The sequence below is a fragment of the Terrapene carolina genome, unplaced genomic scaffold (assembly GCF_002925995.2).
Source record: "Terrapene carolina triunguis isolate 2854851 unplaced genomic scaffold, T_m_triunguis-2.0 Scaffold67, whole genome shotgun sequence".
In the NCBI taxonomy this organism is placed as follows: Eukaryota; Metazoa; Chordata; order Testudines; family Emydidae; genus Terrapene; species Terrapene triunguis.
In genome coordinates, this window is record NW_020664418.1 from 44,760,437 (window position 1) to 44,781,075 (window position 20,639).

The 20,639-nt window shown below is 43.2% G+C and overlaps 1 protein-coding gene across 1 annotated transcript in view; it reads right to left on the reverse strand.

Annotated features, from left to right (window-relative positions):
- The window catches only part of ADAMTS17 (ADAM metallopeptidase with thrombospondin type 1 motif 17), a 262,300-nt gene that overhangs the window by 186,039 nt on the left and 55,622 nt on the right, over positions 1-20,639 (reverse strand). Inside the window, exon 7 of the mRNA XM_026648360.2 lies at positions 18,359-18,402. Coding sequence (XP_026504145.1) covers positions 18,359-18,402 — 44 coding nt within the window. The remainder of the gene's footprint in view (positions 1-18,358; positions 18,403-20,639) is intronic.

Consider the following 20,639-nt stretch of genomic DNA (forward strand, 5'->3'; position numbering starts at 1 on the left):
TTTGGTCTGCGTATAGCACAATCTCCTTCAAGTTGAATCCGTTTCCTTCAACAAGGCATGACCCACTTCTCTTTCAAATCCCTCCCAAGACTCTCTACTTCCACCATGTCCACAAGAAGGGAGTCTACAGCAAAACAATAAGAATAAGAGAAAACCCCACTAATTCTAAGGTAGACTCGTCTGGGTTTCCCCAGTGGATCGCTTCTTATTTTAGACTCTGATCTCTTAGGGCAGGCAATATTTTTACTTTGTGCTCTGTACAGGAACTGACGTAAATAAAATAGTAGTAATGAACAAACGTGACGATTACATAGAAGGGGATACCGCATCTTTTCCACTAGAGAACAAGCCTAGTGGTTCTCAACGAGGGGTACGTGTATCCCTCGGGGTACACAAAGGTCTTGCAGGGGGTACATCAAGTCATCTAGATATTTGCCTAGATTTACAACAGGCCACATAAAAAACATTAGCAAAGTCACTACAAACTAAAATTTCATACAGACAACGACTTGTTTGTACTACTCTATATACTATACACTGAAACATACGTACAATATTTGCATTCCAATCAAATTCTTTTATAATGATATGATAAAAATGAGAACATCAGCAATTTTTCAACAGTAGTGAGCTGTGGCACTTTCGTATTTTTATGTCTGATTTTGTAAGCAAGTAGTTTTTATGTGAGGTGAAACTTGGGGCGTACGCAAGACAAATCAGACTCCTGAAAGGGGTACAGTAGTTTGGAAAGGTTGAGAGCCACTGAACTAGACAATTGGTAGAGAAATTTTCAAGAAGATATTCACCTCATTTATTAGTTGTCTACCTTTCTAACCATTTAAAAACAAAATGCAGGCTTCATATAACTTTAAACTTAAAAATGAGATAGAAAATTTCTTAAGAACCAATAAGGACGTTCTCTTTTCATAAAAAAAAAATGAAATCTCATAAGCTCCATCTCAAACTGCTGTAAAAGAACATACAGATTTGGACAAAGACTACTGATATAATTGCTGTTATTGAAAGCATTTGAAAGAGTTCCTGGTGCCTCTCAGACACAAGTCAAGACACAATCCCAGCCCTGAGGCCTTTACAGTCTAAACAGATTGTCTATAGATAAGACAGCAAGTGAGGCTAAAAAAAAAAAAATGAAGTTTCTGCCATATTCACGAGGGCACAGCACCTGTAGCGAACACCAGAGGAAATCCATTGTCAAGATACCTTGCAGAATGCTAACATGACACGTTCACTCACACAAGCACCCGCTATTGCTTTATGCTTTTGCATTAAAAGCAGCAGCAGATCCAGTTTTTAAGCCTGTCAGATTGCACACGTACCGGCATATACGTGAACAGAAAGGGAAAGTGCCTTCCCTACTCACATACACTTAGGTATAGAACTCTTTCGGGAAGCACAGAGGCATCTATGTATCCTAGTCCAAAACCATGCCCTGGATCTGGTTTTTGTTTAGCAGAGCTCCCCTCTATCCATGAGCCACGTATAAGCGAATAGCCGCCGGAGTGATAGCAGCATCTTTCTGATTTGCAGATTAAACAGCTGCAAATTCATGATAGGCAGACGGGGTTTAGGTTTGTTTTTCCCTCCCGCACAGGTTTGCTAGGCTGCCCAGTTGCAGTGGCCTGTGTTGGATGCCATGCGATGAAATGCCTAGCATTTCCCAACAAATCCACCGGATTAATGGCAACATAAACAGCTTCTCGGCACACACAAAAAATATGCTGAATGCGTATTACACCCGATCTGATTGTGCCAGTCACCATACTCGCTACAGTCCTGATCCAAATCCCATGGAAATCAATGGATGTCTTTCCTCTGACTTCAGTGGGCTTTGGAAAACGCCCCTTAACTGTCCATTGCCTCCGGATCTTTCATTACTTCTTTTATCCAGATCCCATCTCCACAATGCTGGAGTCTGCCAGGGCTCTTCTCATTCAGATTTTAGACCAACATGCGGCCAACCAGAGTTGTGGGTTCTCATCATCTCTGAAACCTGGCCACTTTCTCAGGTGGAGAAATATGGATTTAGGTATCCAAACTTGAAAATGTTGGCCCTTGTTTCTTACTCCAATATATTAAACCAAAGGGACAATGAGAAGAGATTCTGAATGGTTCTGAAATATTTAGCCAAAAGACACCACCATTTAAATGAATTGCATTGAACTGCATACACGGCACTCTAACCACCAACTCCTGTACCCATTACTCCTGATGGGTCTGCCAATAATGACATCATAGGCCATAGCGAGAAAACTCTGATGCGGATTTTGTATAACACACTAGTTGAGTGTTGCGTCTCTCATTCTAATGGCTGGTCCACATCAAGGATAAGACCTATTACTGCTACCAGCTATTAGGTTAACCCTTTAGCTCAAATAACGGAGAAACGTGCTTTTGATGGTGAACGTCCCGAGAGCCATTCCTGTTAACAACTCCGGGTGGTAGTTCATTACAGTCATACGTCCCAAAGTTTAGTGCTATTTGGGTCAGATATTGAGTTTCCCTCCCTTTACACACAGGCACAGCAGATAGGGAACTGGACTCTGACTGAGGAGAGTCTGAACCTGTCACTGACCTGGTGTGTGATCTTGGGCAAATCACCTCCGCTCTCTGTACCTCTCCTTCCTCTCTTTGGGCTGTCGTGTCTATTAGTCTTCGGGGTGTCTTCTTTGGCGGTCTTGTTTATTTAGACTGAAAGCTCTTCCCTGCAGGAACCATCTCTTACTATATGTTTCAACAGCTCCTATCATGATGGGGCTCTCATCTTGTCTGGCAACTCTAGTCACTACCAGAATATGAATACGAATGATCCTGTTACACTGATGGATATTTAAGGACATTCATAGTATTATTTAAAAGAGTTTTTATGTTTCTGAACGTAACTAGCCAAAAGAAGCATTCAGTACTTCCAACAATCCTGCACAATTCAGGCTTTAGAAGAATACCAGATACCTCCCAAGAAGCGCGAACCCTCACAACTCCTCAAGCATTGATGGCTCAAAGCTACCTTTGCAGAACTCAGACCAGTGGCAACTGATGAACTGAGCTCCACTGACATAAATAAAAAATATTACAGCCCACATGAGTCAAAATAAAGGATCTACAAAAACAACAAGGAGTCTGGTGGCACCTTAAAGACTAACAGATTTATTTGGGCATAAGCTTTCGTGGGTAAAAACCTCACTTCTTCAGATGCAAGTAACCAGTAAGGTGCATCTGAAAAAGTGAGGTTTTTACCCATGAAAGCTTATGCCCAAATAAATCTGTTAGTCTTTAAGGTGCCACCAGACTCCTTGTTGTTTTTGTAGATACAGACTAACACGGCTACCCCCTGATACTTGACACCATGCAAGAAAATAAAGGATAAAAGTGATCACCGTCTGATCCTCCAAATACCACTTACTCCCCTGGCACCACCTACCCAAGGACTCAACGTAGGAAATCTGTCCACTGTGTGAAGAGGAGGACAGCAAAGCAATCAGGAATAGATACAGCTTCGACAACTGATGTGAGCACGTGGTTCTCTCTCACAGGGGTTTAAACTGAGCACAGGATTGTGGGAACGTCCCCCTCTTCCACGGCTTCATGGTTTGTTTGTTTGTTTTAAAGTCAGTCACCCAGACAAGAAAAATCCCATAGAATTAACCATAAGTGCAATTAGAGATGTGCCCCTCCGTCACAGTGCTTCCCTGACAGTACCAACTACAGCCGTTTGATACTAACTAGAAGCAGAAATTTAGGGCTCAGTTCTGCAAGGTACCGAGCGCTCTGAGATAGTCCCCTCAAAGGATCAACTCCCGTTCATCCATTTCAAATAATAGATATTACTAGAGTTGCTAAGAAAGTGCAAACATGCAAGAGGATTGTGCCGAGTGCTGCTTTTCTGCATTCTGCTCTGGAGAGGGAAATGGGGAGGTGCTAAGTGAGAGCTGACCAGGTACAGAGACTAGATGGGGTAGAATGAAGAATCCCAGAGAAAAAGGAAAACAGCACCACAGCAGGGAGGAGAGGCTGAAATGTTACTAGTTATCAGACTGGGGGGTGGGAAGGCAACTTATCCTCTTTGAAAGGAAACGACACAGCTGTCCCTCTCCCGTAAGCTCCCAGCCTTGAATACTTACATGGACTACTTGAAAACAGCAGACTACATCTGATCAGGGATACATATTATACGGAACCTGATTCTGAGCTGACTTGCATCAGTGTGAATCACGAATGGCTCCTATGAAGACAATGGATTGGCACCACTGTTAAACCACGGTATGCAAGAACAGAATTACACTCATTGTCTTCAAACAACGCAGCTGGCTATTTCTTGACTGCATTCTCCATTTGATGTTGAGTGAGGTGCTTACCCAAACAACACTGGCTGGGCCTCAAATAAACAGAAAACTGCACACAGCTCTATTCTTCTAAAGAAGCAAGACTGCAACTTCACTAAACCAGCAGCCCAAAGCAAATGTTCACAACAAGCAGGCTTATTCCAGAGCTCACAGTTCTAACAAATTGACTGACTTCAAATAGTCCTAGACAACCTATCTAGTTTATAGGACCTTAAACCCATATTCAGGACAGCATTTCTATTAAGGACAACACTTAAGCACCGTACTGAATACAGCTGGACTTAAATGTGTGCTCGTGTGCTCTCCTGAACCAGGACCTTAGACCTCACAGACTTGTGACTTTCGACTTCTTTGTGGATTCTAGTGAAAATACAAGAACACCTTTGGACTTGACTGTCAAACATTCATGGTACACAAAAGCACTACTACCAGCACCAACTGCTTAGCTGAATGCCAAGTATATCTGGCCAAAAGAAATCTAAAACGCTATTTCACAGGTGGGATGTCAGGATTAAAGTTTCTAAAGTTCCTTGATGCTGTAAAGTGCTTTGTAAGTATTACAACACTTTGAAGATTTTTCACACAAAACATGTTCATGAGACCAGATCCATGCCGGATATTAAGAAGCACAGAAAACCTGATTCCATGCAATTACTGCCTCTCAAAAAGTTCTCAGAGACCAGCAATAGTGAAAGGACGATATCAGACACGAGGAACATATAATGGATTAGCATCCTGTTTAAATGTAAATGCTAAAGAAAATCTAACTTCCATCTCTTAGTGTTCCCTTCACATCAGAAAAACATAAAGGCTGATTGTAGTTTTTACAGCAGATCTTTAATCTAAAAGTGAATATATGTGTCTGTCTGGTTTTTCCACACTGACCGGGACCAAAAAAAAAAAAAAAGCCATTATTTTAAGTAGCTGCAACATAATACCTGTTTACTACCGTGCTAATTTTACTGTATGCACAAGGGCTCGGTGGATTACATTACTGAAACAGTTGCTCAGCAGAATGTTAACATGTACACAGCAGTCTAATTATGGGCACAGGGAGACTTAGTGCAAACAGATCAGTCAAAGTGGCTGAACAAAACTAAATGACACCAATGGGGCAACCGCACAAAGCCAACAAGTGTTTTGAACCTGCTGACTGCTCATGACCACAAATTAAAGTACAAACACAAGGCTAATTCCCAAGCTAAGCAAACATAAAGGTCTTTAGCATTTCTGAAACCGCACTGAAAGAAAACATAAGGGGAAAGACATCTGATGGGTTGAGGGGGGTTTACTTTCTTTAAAAATCAACACATGTTTATTATCCTATTGTAAAGTTAAAAGACTAGCTAACCTGCTTCAGACCAAAAGCTACACCTGAACCTGAAATAAGACATCTGCAGAAAGGCTCCTGTGCCCACATAGACTCCCAGAGGTTTCAGTGGGGGCCTATGTGTATTTCAATGTAGGATTGGGGGTCTAAGGTTGTTATTCCTTTTTAGAGTCCCCTTCCCCACCTATGTTAGAGATTTCCATTTAGAAACCCGAAGATCTGTCAAATTCAAAGTGCCATGCAGAGGGTGCATCTAATTTCCTGGAATTTCTTAGCTCTCTAAATTATACATATATAAGCTGCATTCACAGATACGAATGTTGGTCCAGATCACAAAATCAAAAATAAATGTAAAAAACAAAAAACAAAAACAAAAAAAACACAAGACAAAATTATTCATACCCTTAGCTCTCCAAGGTAAGGTATTATCCCACTCATGAAGCCCAGCAAACACCTAATTATACCTGCTGTGAAGGAACCATTTTTGAAAAGTTTGTCCTTACAATTCTATTGAAAGAGCTGGAATAGAATATGCCATACGTGCTCATAGCTGAACCACCTCTGCAAGAAGCCAAATTTACGAATGAAATGGATGAGGTTTGCTTAAAAACTGATGGGAAAACATCGCTCTCTGACCATGGTTAATGCACAGTTCTGTGGGAAAGGTGAGAAAAATCAGAATATACCTAATGATGCAATACTATACTACGGAACTTACTTCTTCCTGATCCTACCTGGTGATCAAATTACACTCTGAATCATGGGGTTGGAAGCTGTTTAAAGTTTCTTAACTTATAACGGTGACAAAGCCATGGACTGTAGTACCCATCATATTAAAAGCATGTTCAATTGGTTGACAAACAAGGGAGGGATTTTCAAAAACAGAGAATACAGTTAGGCACCCAACTTCCACTGCAAGTCAATGGGGTGCCTTTGAAATTCTCCCCCCAACACGAAGATATGTGATCATCTCATATGTATTACACCAAATGTTAAAAAATCAAAAATCATTTTACTCCAGTTCTGGGCTCCTTTTCCTGGTCAGTTTTCCCCACCAACCTATATTGGGTGTATAAATTTTTTATTTTTTTTTTGGCCGTGCTAACCGATTTTTCCTGGTCTATCACTGATGAAGTTTCATCTCTACTTTATTTTAACCTTAATCTCAAAAAACGCATTTACCTTGGCAGCTACAAGACAAAACAAATGTACAAGTACAATTTGCAACTGTACTTCATTTCCTTCTGTTACATATCATGTGTGCAACTTGGAATGCTTCTATGTGATTATCCAGTGGAGCAAGTGTTCAGATGAATGCAATCATGCCTTATTTCCATAAATGTCCATACCTTATTACACTGCCACATACAGATGTTTTTACACAGCTTGGTTTTGGGTTTTTTTAAAGCTACAGGGCGTATAAAACAATAGAACAGGGGTCAGCAACGTTCGGCAGGCGGCTCGCCAGGGTAAGCACCCTGGCGGGCCGGGCCAGTTTTATTTACCTGCTGATGCGGCAGGTTCGGCCGATCGCGGCCCCCACTGGCCGCGGTTCGCCGTCCCGGGCCAATGGGGGTGGCGAGAAGCCACAGCCAGCACATCGCTTGCCCGCGCCGCTTCTCGCCGCCCCCATTGGCCCGGGACGGAGAACCGCGGCCAGTGGGGGCCGCGATCGGCCGAACCTGCCGCGTCAGCAGGTAAATAAAACTGGCCCGGCCCGCCAGGGTGCTTACCCTGGCGAGCCGCGTGCCGAACGTTGCCGACCCCTGCAATAGAAGATACCTGAAATGTTTTCAAGCCAGCAAAGGATAAAGACATCAAAAAGCAGTCAGCTGGATAAGAACCATGTACGTCTGACATGAGAGAAAAAACCTCAGATGATTTTCAAATATAAATTCATCTTCCTTCTTAAGCCGAAAATGATGCCTTCAGCCTATGGCTGATTGACCAGAGTGAAACATGCAAATAAAGATGCACATAAAGACGGAGGGCTGGGAAGAGACAGACATAAGACTGTGACTTGCTGGGGAATTGAATCATTAAGGTGTTGAACTGAAGAACCTGTTTTGCGAGATTTGAGCTGCATTATGCAGAGGACATTACTAAGCAGAAGTTCATGCCACTCAAGAAAGCTTTTCTATTTCTAACCAGCATAAAGTGAAGCAATATTTAGATTTTTTTTTTAAAACGGGTATTATTTCTATTGGGAAGGCAGGGTCTCTAATGGAAGTCAGGATATCGGAGTTCTATTCCTAGCTCTGCCACTGACCTGCGGCATCCCCCTGGGCAAATCACTTCACCTCTATATGCCTCATTTTTCTCTTCTACCCTTTTTCTGTCTTGTCTATTTCACTGGTACGCTCTTGAAGGCAGGGAACTCTCTTTTATTCTGTCTGTACAGCACGTAGCACATAGGGGCCAGGATCTCATTTGGGGCCTCTCCAGTCTTCTATACTGCTGACAAATGATGGATTATTTATGAAGTGTGCGTGGAATTGTACAAAATGAATACATCCCTGTTTTCAAAGGCTTACAATACAAAAGAGGAACAATGCAGACCGGACACACTAGGAAAGCCAGAGGAAGGCTTAGCCTTTTAGTTTTTAAATGTTATTAATTCACTTCTTATGAGCATCCCAGAAGGAGCAAACCTTAAGGAAGGAAATGAATGAGGGTAGAACAAGGGGTTGGTGAATTCCATCCATAGCAGGGAGCATTTAAAAAACCAGTCTCCATGACAACCAATCTCCGCGTACATGGAAATTGACTTTGGAGACAAATGGCAAAAAAGGATACAAAACCACCAAAACCGAGATAAAAGTTCGTAGTTATAATCCATTCCCTGGAATGCTCTGTCTTCAGACCTAATGTACTGAAGTTATTCTGTTCACATCTGCCTCAAAGACTTCTCAGCTTCACACATACAGTAGCCGGGAGTGATTCCAGAGCTCTGCCTGACATTTGTTTGGCATGATGCGCTAGCTGGACATCAATTAGGCCCTGCCTTCATATGCGTCCGACTGCATAAGCAACCGACGGCTTTCAGAGATAAACAGCAGGTTTCTTCAAATTGTGATGAAACGGAATGCAGCCGTCAGTGAAGTCATGGTGCTTAGGCAATGTTCTAGAAGTCAGCTCTAATCAAAATATTAATCCATTCAGGGAACTATCCGGGAGCCAAAACTAAAATTCACGAATTCTAACAGTACATCAGGTGAATCCAAAGTACACAAACTGCCTGTTCCAGGAAAGAAAAAGAACCCTGGGAGACAAGCGTATATACTTCACTTTACACATCCAACTGTTTGCCTGACTGGGTTTACACAGAAATCTACTGCAGTGCTTCTGAACAATGCTATCAAGCAAGAGCGGCTGTACACTGTTACGTGCAGTAACAGCAAGTGTCTCTTTATCCAAATCAGGGCTTGAGTCACGCTGGAATGCTTTGGAACACCGTTCCAGCACTTTTTTGGGAGCCAACATGCCGTTCTGGCACTCTGGGAGCATTGGAACTGCATTCCAACACTTCTTTATTAAGGACTTGAGCACTGATCCAAATGAATCCACCCCGAAGTGCCAGACAGAAAAATGAAGGTGGAAGGTGTGATACAGACACATACACCATTGAAGACAAAACTAAACAAGACTACTGCAAGACAAATTAAAAAACAAATAAAATTCAAACTCTCCAATTTCCACAGCAGTAAAGAGAAAACAAGGTCCCTACAAAATAAAGTCAGCACTTTAAGTTACCTTTACACATAAATTGGTGAAAAGGGCTGAGGTATTTGACAGTAAATATGCAGTTTATTTAATCTGGCATACTTGACTTCTTTTCTATTTTTACAGTCTGGAAAGAGACCTATACCAGTATACAGCAGCTAGGTTCTTTTTGTTTATTTTTTGCATTTCCCTTGTCTTAGTGAAAATAGACCGGTCAGTTTCACTTTTTTTTTCTGGTTAGTTTCACTTTCTGGCCTTTATGAACCATTACTATTATTGAACAAGATTTTCAAAAGCAAATCAGTGGTTTTGGGTGCCCAAACTGAGATACTTTGAAGGGGACTGGCTGATCTTCAGAAAGTACTGAGCATCCTCTGGAAATCAGGCCCTTTGAATGCATCTCAGGCACCCAAAAATAGAGGCATCTAAAATCACTAGTCACTTTATCAAAACCTTGGCCACTTAATTTTACAGCAACCAAAAGCATGCTGGCTGCATCACAGAACATACAAAAATAGAAGAGCTAAAATCCTGACCCAAATAAAGTCAATGGCAAAACACCCTGACTTCAAGGAAGTGAGGATTTCACCCAAAGTCCCTGGCCCAAATAGCTAAGACTTAAGACATGCTGCACACATGGTTTAGCTTTACAACATGTAAGAAGTCCCACTGAAATCATAAACATGAAGCGACAAATAAGTGTAACAAGAAATGGAGTGAGCAAGAGAACAAGGTGAGGAAGGACAAAGGTCACAGCAGGAAGATCAAGTGGTACTTGGTCGGGTCGATGCACATCTCAATGTTTTCATTAAAATGTCTGTAATTTTGTATTACACTCACTTGGCATGCAAGTACTAAGATTTTAGGAGGGATTTGGAAGGGGAGAGATTGATGCCTGATGAGCAGGATTGGAAGGTCTTCCCACATAAGATGTGGCATGCAAAAAAATATATATATAAAAGAATATATTTAAAAAAAAACGGCGTTGCAGATGGTAGTGGGAGAATATTGAACACTAGCACCATTCTGTATTGTTTAGGTTGCAAACACTGCAGAGGAAGTAGTTAAATCAAAAGGGAAAGTTTGAACTGAATTGCACGGCTGCTCACGTCAGTTCAGTAAAACCAGCGTGATTCTCCATTGCCTGGGCCCTGGGGTTTTCACTGACACCTACACAAAGTGCTTTACACAGTCACAAACTAAAAAAAAAAAAAGAGACAAGGCAGAGGAGAATCAGGCCCCATGTTTTTTACAAGCCCTAAATCAACCTGACATAGTCCCTTTATTTTGGGCATATATATATAGTGTGTTTGATTTAGATGGCAGCAAGACAACATCTAAAGACATGCATCACTTCTCTAGTGGATTGTTTTCAGGCGAAGGTATTTCTATTTATTCTGCCATCAAATTAACACCACCCCACCTGGAATGTGCAGAAATTCTCAACTTGAACGATTATCAAAAAGATCTTTTAATGTGAGGATGCCTTTTCTTTTCCACTCATGCCATACCAAATAGGTCTTTCCCACTCCTAGGGGATTAATTATACCTGATGGGAGATTCCAATGGGAGAGTTAGAATCAGTACCAGGCAGAAAGGAAGCCCCAGAAACACAAAATACAAAAGAGATAGCAGCAAGCTCAGAACCATCATTTGCAGTGGGTAGGAGAGAAGATGAAGAACCTGACTGAACTAGCAAAAAGGCCAAGGATGATGCAAGAAAAGTAAGTACCCACTATGTGAGGTTTAACGCAAGGACTATGCCTAGTCAAAGACATATATCAGCATCTTTGCATCATCCAGGTATAGTCCTGAAATGTTTGCTAGTGGGGACCCCAAGGAGACTACACACATCAGCAAGCAGAGGGATGTGGGAACAGAAAACTTCTCCTAAGGAGTGGTGCTATCAGGAGAGGGAACATGAAGCCTCCACAGAACATTACCATCTAGCACATATATAGCATTTTTCATACTGTTCCTTAAGCACTTTACAAAAGGAGCTGAAGATTATTATCCCCATTTTACAGATAGGGAAACAGAGGCACAAAGAGGGGAAGTGGTCCCTCGCCAGGCCAGAACCAGAGCCAGGAATGAAACCCCAGACTCCAGAGTCCCACTCCATCAGGCCACACTGCCTCACCGTCAACAAGAGCTGGAGAAAGACAGGTGTTAAGACAGAGCACATACAACACTCCCCTCTCCAGAACCAGACCACAGAGAGGCTGGGAGACACACGTGACTAAGCTGGAGATAAAGACATTTTCAATCAGGATAATTAAGGAGATTTAAGCAAGACTCTTATTTTCCATTTCATGCTCCTCCCTCTGCCCTCACTTTTTATTATTAACTGAGTCAATGGAAGCTTCGGCTTGGATCCGGGGTGACACACACAGTGAGGAGTCAAGGCAAAGCTTTAAGTCTGAAATATTCAGGCTCATTCCGAACTAACCAGAAAGCTGCTTATTTGGCATTGAGCGATGGAAATATCCAACGAAAGGGGCATTCTCAACCTGCTTATGTCACAGAGGTTGGATTCTGACAACGCGCAGGGCTCCCAGCGTCAGTGTGATATTAATAGCTAGATGTTGAACTCTCCGTTTGGCTGGCTTGAAGGCAGCTCAGCTGGAATGGAGATTTTTTTTTTTTGCAGGAAACAGTAGACCTGGTTAAAGTCACATCACAAGAGATGAGACAGAGAGGCAGCAGCCTGCAAACTGCTGAAGGCTGTGTTGTATAACGCGAACCTCCTCTGCTTCAATCCCAGAGGGGGCTGGAAGCCCTACCGGCCACGGCTGTTGAAACACTATTAATGGAATTGTCTCGCACGTGGGTTTATTATTTTTTTCCTCCTCCTTTTAAAAGCCATCTGTTCTTCGGCCCAACTATGGGCAGTGAGCTGCGACAGGCTATTTCCAAAATAAAAGGGATTCGGGTCAGGATATCATCCCACAAAGCCGTACCTCCACATTTTCACCACTTTTGAGCTTGTTTCAGCCATTATGTAACTTTCAACAGTATCACGGCAGCTGGGTCAAGAAAACTTGAACTCGGTCCCCCGAGCAATTGGCATGAGTGACAAGCCTCTGCCAGAATACAAATACAAACCTCCTGCTTTCTCTTTCTCTGTGTCTGCATGGGAGGCAGAAGTTCCCGGCAGTTTTTGTGTTAGGGATAGCATTTGGAGCTCCTCGAGCTCAAATGGGGCCCTCTAGTAACTTATTTAAATTGCACAGACCTACCGTCAAACAACTGTATGGGCCCAACCCTCCCACAAACAGCAATTCTACTTCCACGGCAGCCACAAAAGTACAGAAATTAAGGAGTTACTACGCAAAAGCCATTGTTATCAACACTGTTGTGCCTACTTATTGTAGCACACATAGTACTTTATGTAACAGTATGCACTCTTTACATAGGCCCATAAACATACGTGGGCAACATTAGACTTTGGGCTTGTACTATCCCTTATAGCCAGGGATATTATAGCATTTTATATGTTAATTCATTAAGCCACATGATCTCCTGTGGGGTGTGTATTAAAATCCCCATTTAACAGAGATAAACTGAGGCATTCAGAGGTTAAGTGACCTTGCCTAAGGTCACACAGCAAGTCAGGGTCAGAGCTGGGAAGAGAAATCAGGTGTCCAGACTCTGGGCTCCCCACTCTTTCTGCATCAGTAGCATCAATCCTCATGCTTCAAGGCATTAACTGATTGCCATTTGACAGCAGAAAGAAGTCTCTTCCCTTATACATAACATGGTAGTGCATTATGAAATACTGGCCAATATCATACACAAGACAGCATGATGTACATTAGGCTAAATGGACCATTGATCTATTCCAAGATGATGATTACTGTGTACTTATGTAAAAACTTCTTTTAACGACAGAAGAGCAGGGCCGGATTAATGCATAAGCAAACTAGGCACATCCCTTGAGTCCAAATTCATGAGGGAGGCTGAAAATGGTGCACTGGTGTTGTGCTTTTTTCATTTTTTGGGGGGGGAGGGGTTGTTTTTGCTGAAGCAGATTCATGCCAACTGAAAGAACTGCACTCAAATGAGTGGGGTAGCGACCCGGTGCACGGGGTCACACCACCACTCACATTTGGGCAGCCGAGCCAAACTTAAATGGCATTGTGATCCCGTGTGCCAGGCTGCAATGCCACTCCCTCAAGCGAGTGAAGTTCTTTCAGTTGGCATGCAAATCCACCCCAGTGGATGAGTGGGCAGAGATAGTCCTCACACAGGCGAGACTCACTTAGCCATTCCCAGCAGAGTTAGGGAGAGAGGAGGACACTGGATAAAGAAATCACTTCCTTTTCCAAGGACGTAAACTGGCTGGGATGGGAATTTACTGCAGTGGCATGTAATGGAGGGAACATCACTGGAATGTATTGTTATTCAAATTAGAAGCTAGGGGCCCAGAAATGTATGTTTGCCTAGGGCCCAGTGATGTGTTAATCTAGCCCCGCAGAAGAGCAAAGGGCCCCTGAAAAGCAGCTAATTACCATTTTTTTCTTAATCCTGCAATTTAACAACCAAGTCAAATCTTTTGAAAATACTGGAGGTGGGGGAAAGGGGGGAGAAGCAAAAATGACGCATGCTTCTGCTGAGACCTGGTTCTTTAAATTTAAAGCCAAGTTACAAAAGTGAGAGGTGGTACACGGTGGGATAATATGCCCTATGGGGGCGGGGGATTTCTGAAGCACACCAACGGGTTGCACATTAATTGGTCCATGTAGACGCTGCTGGTGTGCTTTAAAGCTTGTCTAGTGCGCTTCAACCCAGTCTAGTGCGCTTCATCGCTAGGCAACCCATCAAGCTCAGCTAGGCCCAACAAGCCTTCTCCAAATAGTTGTGCTTCGCGACTGGGCAGGGGAACTTGAGCCTGGCAGCAGCAGGAGCACTGCGGCTGCTCAGTGCATACCACGCCCAAAGCTGAGTTTTGCCCTGCTCTCGCTTCCGCTTCCTGCTCCAACCCTTGCTCCAGCCATGACTCCCACCTGCTTCAGTTGAGTCCTGGCCTCCCTACCCTGATTCCGACTCAGACTCTGACCTTTGGCTTGGGTCCTCAACCCTGACTCGTTTCACCCTCGGATCGGTACCCGACTCCCGGATCTACGCTTGCCATTGAGCTGAACTGCCGCCACAACTGCCAGGCAAGGTCCTGCTCTGCCCACTAGGGAGGCCGCCCAGGCCGTGGCAGCTTCCTGTTTGAAACAATACTATGTTAAAGTGCACTAGGAACCTTTAGAGCACACCAGCAAGGTATACACGGAACAATTAATGCACAGCACATGAGTGCGCTTTAGAAATCACACCCCTATAGAGCACGTTGCCCCACCACGTAGACATGCCCTAAGAGAATGAGAACGTAGCATGAACAAAGCAAGGCGAAGGGATCTGCATGAATTCAGGGTTGTCAGGTGGATGTCATTTTGCACTGAACGGCTTTTTCTTTTTCTTTGCTCTACTGGCAATACTGCAGGGGATGTCTGTTCAGAGACTGAGCTGCTTTCATAGATTCACAGAACTTAAGGCCAAACGGGACCATTATGATCACTTGGACTGACCTCCAGCATAACAGGCCAGGGAACATCACCCAGCAATTCCTGTTTCAGGGATGGCCATGAACACTATCATTTAAACATAACAGTAACGGATCACATAAGTATTAGAAAGCAAAGCCAGATGCAATGTAGATAGATCCAAATATATCCATATAAAGATCAGCTAAATGTAATAAACTTCTTTTAATATACTTTCAATGCACATAATGGTGGCTATTAAAAAAGTCAACAATTCTTGCATACTGGTGCCAGAGACATAACCGCCTCTTCCTACTCTGAATAGTAGGGGAAACTGCAGAATCTCCACTATCACCGCGTAGGAACTGCGCATCGATGCTGCTATTTGAAATGGTGAGCCTTGTATTGAAGTAGAAGACCATTACTATAGTTTATTCTTCCCCCTGACCCACCACACACAAACACCCCAAGGACAACTTAATTGCTGGTGTAACTTCCCTGATATGCATGGATGACAATCGGGGTGAACTTCACAAATAAAGACAAATCTTAGGGTTATACCACCACACCTTGGGTGAAGAGAGGGAAAGGGAGCTTATATAAACTGCTAAGGGGGAAAAAAATCACTATTGGGTCATGTTTATCCATAGAAAAGGTAGACAGTGATCTCTAGGTAAACAAAAATCTTTGGTGTAGCCAAGCCGTCAAGAAACGTCATCATATTGTTTAGGATGTACCCCTTTCAGTACAAGGATGACAAATTTACTCAGACCTATCAAATCAGTTCTGCCTTAGAAATGCTACTTCCTCAAACCGTGGCAGCCTCAAAATACATACTGCACCACTGTTATAACTCAATGAGATAATCCTAATCAAGGCAGATGATGAACAGATAGCCAGAGAAGTGACTCTCACCCTTCCAGCTCCACATCCGACCACTTGAGCGGCATTTCTCAAAGTAGGGGGCATAAATGGACACCAGGCTGATGGGCAGACAGATCTCAGTTGTTCTCCAACATTTTTTTTTAATTAAAGCTAAAAAGAGTTCCTAGATCTCATCATTTCAAAGAAAACCTACAAAATTCAATGCTGAGGCATCCACCTGAGTTTGCAGAGAGCCTGAAGCAGCAGCTCCAAGAGAGCCGAACTGTCTCATTCATTTCACTAGGCGTTCACTTGGATCCCAGTGATGGCATTTTAAATTGTTAATGATTTCAATTATCAGAGGGGTAGCCGTGTTAGTCTGGATCTGTAAAAAGCAACAGTCTGTGGCACCTTATAGACTAACAGACGTATTGGACCATAAGCTTTCATGGGTGAATACCCACTTCGTCATGTATCTGACAAAGTGAGTATTCACCCACGAAAGCTTATGGTCCAATACGTCTGTTAGTCTATAAGGTGCCACAGGACTCTGTCGCTTTTTAATGATTTCAATGTTCACCATGGCATGTAACAGAGGAGAGAAAGCATCATATTACAAAGATCTGCACAACCATTTCCCGAAGTGTAGGATACATCCCCTGCTGGGGAAGGAAGGAAGAGCTAGCCAGTGGGGCACGGAAGATAAATACATTAAGATGGTTACATGGAGGGAGCAGGACTGGTTTCATTTTCTTGAATGGGTGCTCAATTTCCAACAGGTTGGGAAATGCTGCACTGGAAAGAATAGGAAAGAAATGTGGTATTTACCACCCTATCTTCCACTACCTCTACAAGAATCCCAACGGGCCAAAGAGAAACTATATAGCTATTGCAAGAACAGAAAAGAGACATTGTCATCATCATATTTCCTCAGGCAGACTGCATGTGGAAAGATAATTCCTGAACACGGATCCTCATTAATGCAGTCTTTAAACAAGGAAAGAGATTTGAACACAGTAAGCATTTGTTAAGCAGTAGCATGTGTCTTCCATCAGCTTTATTTTTGCGCAGAGATCACCATGTACTGTGCCGGAGCCATATCCGGACTCAGGTACACAGCTTAAACACTTCCTTAGTGGAAGGATGTTTTCCATTGGGCTTGGAGAGAATAAGCACATTGTAAAGAATTCCCACTGGAAAGTCTGGAGATACAGCACAGATCTTGTTAATATTTGAATGAAGAATGTATATATTTTTCAATTATGTTTACTTCCCTCATCTCCGATGATTATTCTCCACACCACACGTAGGGAAGAATCTGTGTACTGAGATGTAATTTTCACAACAGTCTCAGACCTCCTACCGAAGGATGTTTACAGTTATCTTCCCCCAAGCCAACCCTCCCCAGCTATTTATCTCTATCAGCACGAAGTACGGTGTTCTCCCCAACTTCCAGAGACTGAACTGAGACCTGCTGGAACAGATGACGAAGCCAGAATTCACTTGGAATGAAGAAACTGAGGCAAAGGCAGTTTGACTTTGAAGCAAATCTGTAAACAATCATATGATCATCATGGATAGTATATTGAGTTATATCTCCAAAAGCAGGTAGTGTGGCGATAAAAGAAAAACTGGAGGGCCGGAGATGCAGTCCACCTATGCAAAACAGGGTATGTAAGGTGTGGGATATAGTGGCACGCGCCACTGGAAAAATCAGGGCTGGGATACATTTCAATGTAGATAGGAAGTTAGAAGTGGGAAAGAAGATCTCTAATTTGGCTTTGCTTCAGTAAGGTCCTTCTTTTCTCTCTCTCACTCACACTCTCTCTCATACACTTCCTCTACAGGCTGGGAAAGAAGGAAGAGACACATCATTACTGATGTTTCTATTTTTTGATACTTGAGAGGCAATGAAATACTCCAGTGATGGCAGGGGTCCCATAAATAGATCAAGATTAGACAGAGAAAAGGGGCAGAAAAAATACCCACTTTGCCAAAGTCTGGCATCAGGTATGGAACTGCCATTTAGATCTGAATGTTATGTAGGCCAGTGGTTCTCAAAGTAGGGCCGCCGCTTGTTCAGGGAAAGCCCCTGGCGGGCCGGGCCGGTTTGTTTACCTGCCACGTCCGCAGGTTCAGCCGATCGCGGCTCCCAGTGGCCTCGAGGGACGTACTGGCCGCCGCTTCCCACAGCCCCCATTGGCCTGGAGCGGCGAACCGCAGCCATTGGGAGCTGCGATCGGCCGAACCTGTGGACGCGGCAGGTAAACAAACCGGCCCGGCCCGCCAGGGGCTTTCCCTGAACAAGCCGCTGCCCTAGTTTGAGAACCACTGATGTAGGCAATTAAGGGCAGCTATAGGACACTTGGTGTGCATTATCTGTCAGCTGTTAAGTCCAGGCAGATTGATCCATGTTTGCATGATGGCCACATTCATAACAACAGAAGCACGAGAACAAACCCAAGAGTCAAAGAAATCGTCCAGAGAGCTGATAATCTCAATACATAGCTGGCGTTTAAAACATACTCCTCCTAATTGTGCTGACTTACCCACTGTGTCACAAGGTTCGTCTTTGTGTACGCAGAAATCTGTCCTAAAAAAGAAAACAAAAAACACAAGTCAGGGGTATGCTGTGCCTCAAGAACAGATTAGAGAAAAGCAGGGGTCCATGAACCAAAGTTCTGAAACATTCCCAGCTATCAGGAAAGTCAAGGTCCTTTAATTGCTGTGTTATCATTATACATGATGACAACACGTAACAGCACTGACTTATTTTCAAGATGACAAGAGTTACTTTGATAGTTCCACTCACTACATCCAAAGTCAAACCAAACAAGGCTTCTTAAGATCGAACATGCAAGAGAGAACTGCCACATTACGAAGTAGGAAACCACATGTTTCTATGACATCAAAGTTTGTCAGTAGCCTAGACTAAAATTGGGCCACTCACGTTCACACAGTACTGCACTCAAAAGAAGAAGTCGGCATGCGATCCTGCAGCATAATCTAAAACTAAGGGAGGAGAAATCAGGGGACATTGTACATGGTTATATGGGACTGAGTCCTAGAAAACAAGTTATGTCAGAATCAGGCGTTCTCAATCTTTTTCTTACTGAGACCTTCCCAACATGCTATAGAAACTCCACAGCCCACCTGTGCCACCCCAACTGGTTTCTGCATATAAAAGCCAGGGCCAGCGTTAGAGGGTAGCAAGCAGGACAACTGCCTGGGGCTTCCGCTTTCCGCCCTGGGCCCCAGCGAGTCTAATGCCCTGCTTGAGGGACCCCCTGAAACCTGCTCACAGCCCCCCAGAGGGTCCTGGACGCCTGGTTGAGAACCACTGGTCGGAATCACAATAAAAACTGCTCTCTTTCAAATTCTCCCTCTTTTAATCTATTTCATTCTCTATATATATTTTTCTTGCTCCACAGACACCAAAAGTAAGAAAAAGGAAAGAGCCAGAAATAAAACAAAAGAAGGAAGCAGAGGGGGGGAAAGTAAACAAAATATTCAGATTAGCGGTAGACAAACTGACTCAAATAAAATATGACCCAGCCTGAATTTTCATCCAAGACTTGAAACAAACACCAGCCTTTCACCAGGTTCAAAAGAGTTCAATCGACCTGTTTCCCCCACCTTATTCACATCTCACTGTACGTCCTGGGTTTGACCAGGATAGGAAGCGGATTATTATTTATCACTGTCTGTACCGCAGTGAGACCCAGAAGCCCCAGTCAGACTAAGACCTGATTGTCCTAGATGCTGTACAAACACAGAACAAAGATGGCCACTGCCCCCAGGAGCCTACAATCTAAGTAATATCACAAGAATGCTCCTTCTCATGAGATTTCCAGCCCAATTTACAACATAATTTTTTTTTAAATTAAAATAAGGTTGGCATACATTTAAAGAAGGATCAAAGCATCTCCACGGTCATCTCCTCACCTTTGGGAACTTTCCTCTTCAGCTCCTGCTTGAGCAAAGAGTGCTAGCTTCTCCCAGGAGCACTGCCTTACAGATGAGGAGCCAGGGAAACCTATTAAAGCTGCTATGAGACACCAAAGGGTTCCTTCAATCTGATCAAAGCAACAGCCTTGTCATTGTTCCGACTGCCTTTTCAATCCAGGGTAAGTGGGTGCAAAGGTTATGCGCATACATTGTGGGTGTGTGGTTATAAATGCCCAGGCCACAGGTGGGATTTTCTGTTTGGGGTTTTGGGGAGGAGGGAGGGTAAAGAGAATGTCCTGCTGGAATAAAAATTTAAGAATGGGATTTTTCAGAAGAAAATAATGAAGTGAGATCCCGAACTCCCATTTCAATGAGACTTGGGCCCAGAACACCATTACTCTCCTTTGAGCACGTTGTTAAAAAAAATCCCAGCTCAAGTTAGTTTTTTTTTTTTTTAAGTTGCAGCAATGGAAAATAATCAATATTAACTGTCAAAATTCATATTAAAAAAGCCACCCTGAATATTTCCGATCTTACATTTCATGGCCAAAGAGCTACAATTACAACCAGCAACGGGTTAAAAATCAGGCAGGAACAAAATAATCAGAAGCCGTCACCGTGCCCTGGTCAGGGATTCCATTTTTCAGAGCAGCGCGGCCGCGTCTGACACCTTGACATTTGCTCTTGACTGAGCTGGCACAAGAACAATTCCTGAGTTCCCAGAGCCAACTTGACAGAGGTTTATTTAAGGACTTATTATGTTATATAAACTGGTAAATCAAACAGATGCTTTTATTGTGACAACAAATAGCTGAACTACTAGTAGATGGCAGAGGGCCATCACTAGAAATGAATCTCTCTGATGGGACTGGCTATCTTAGC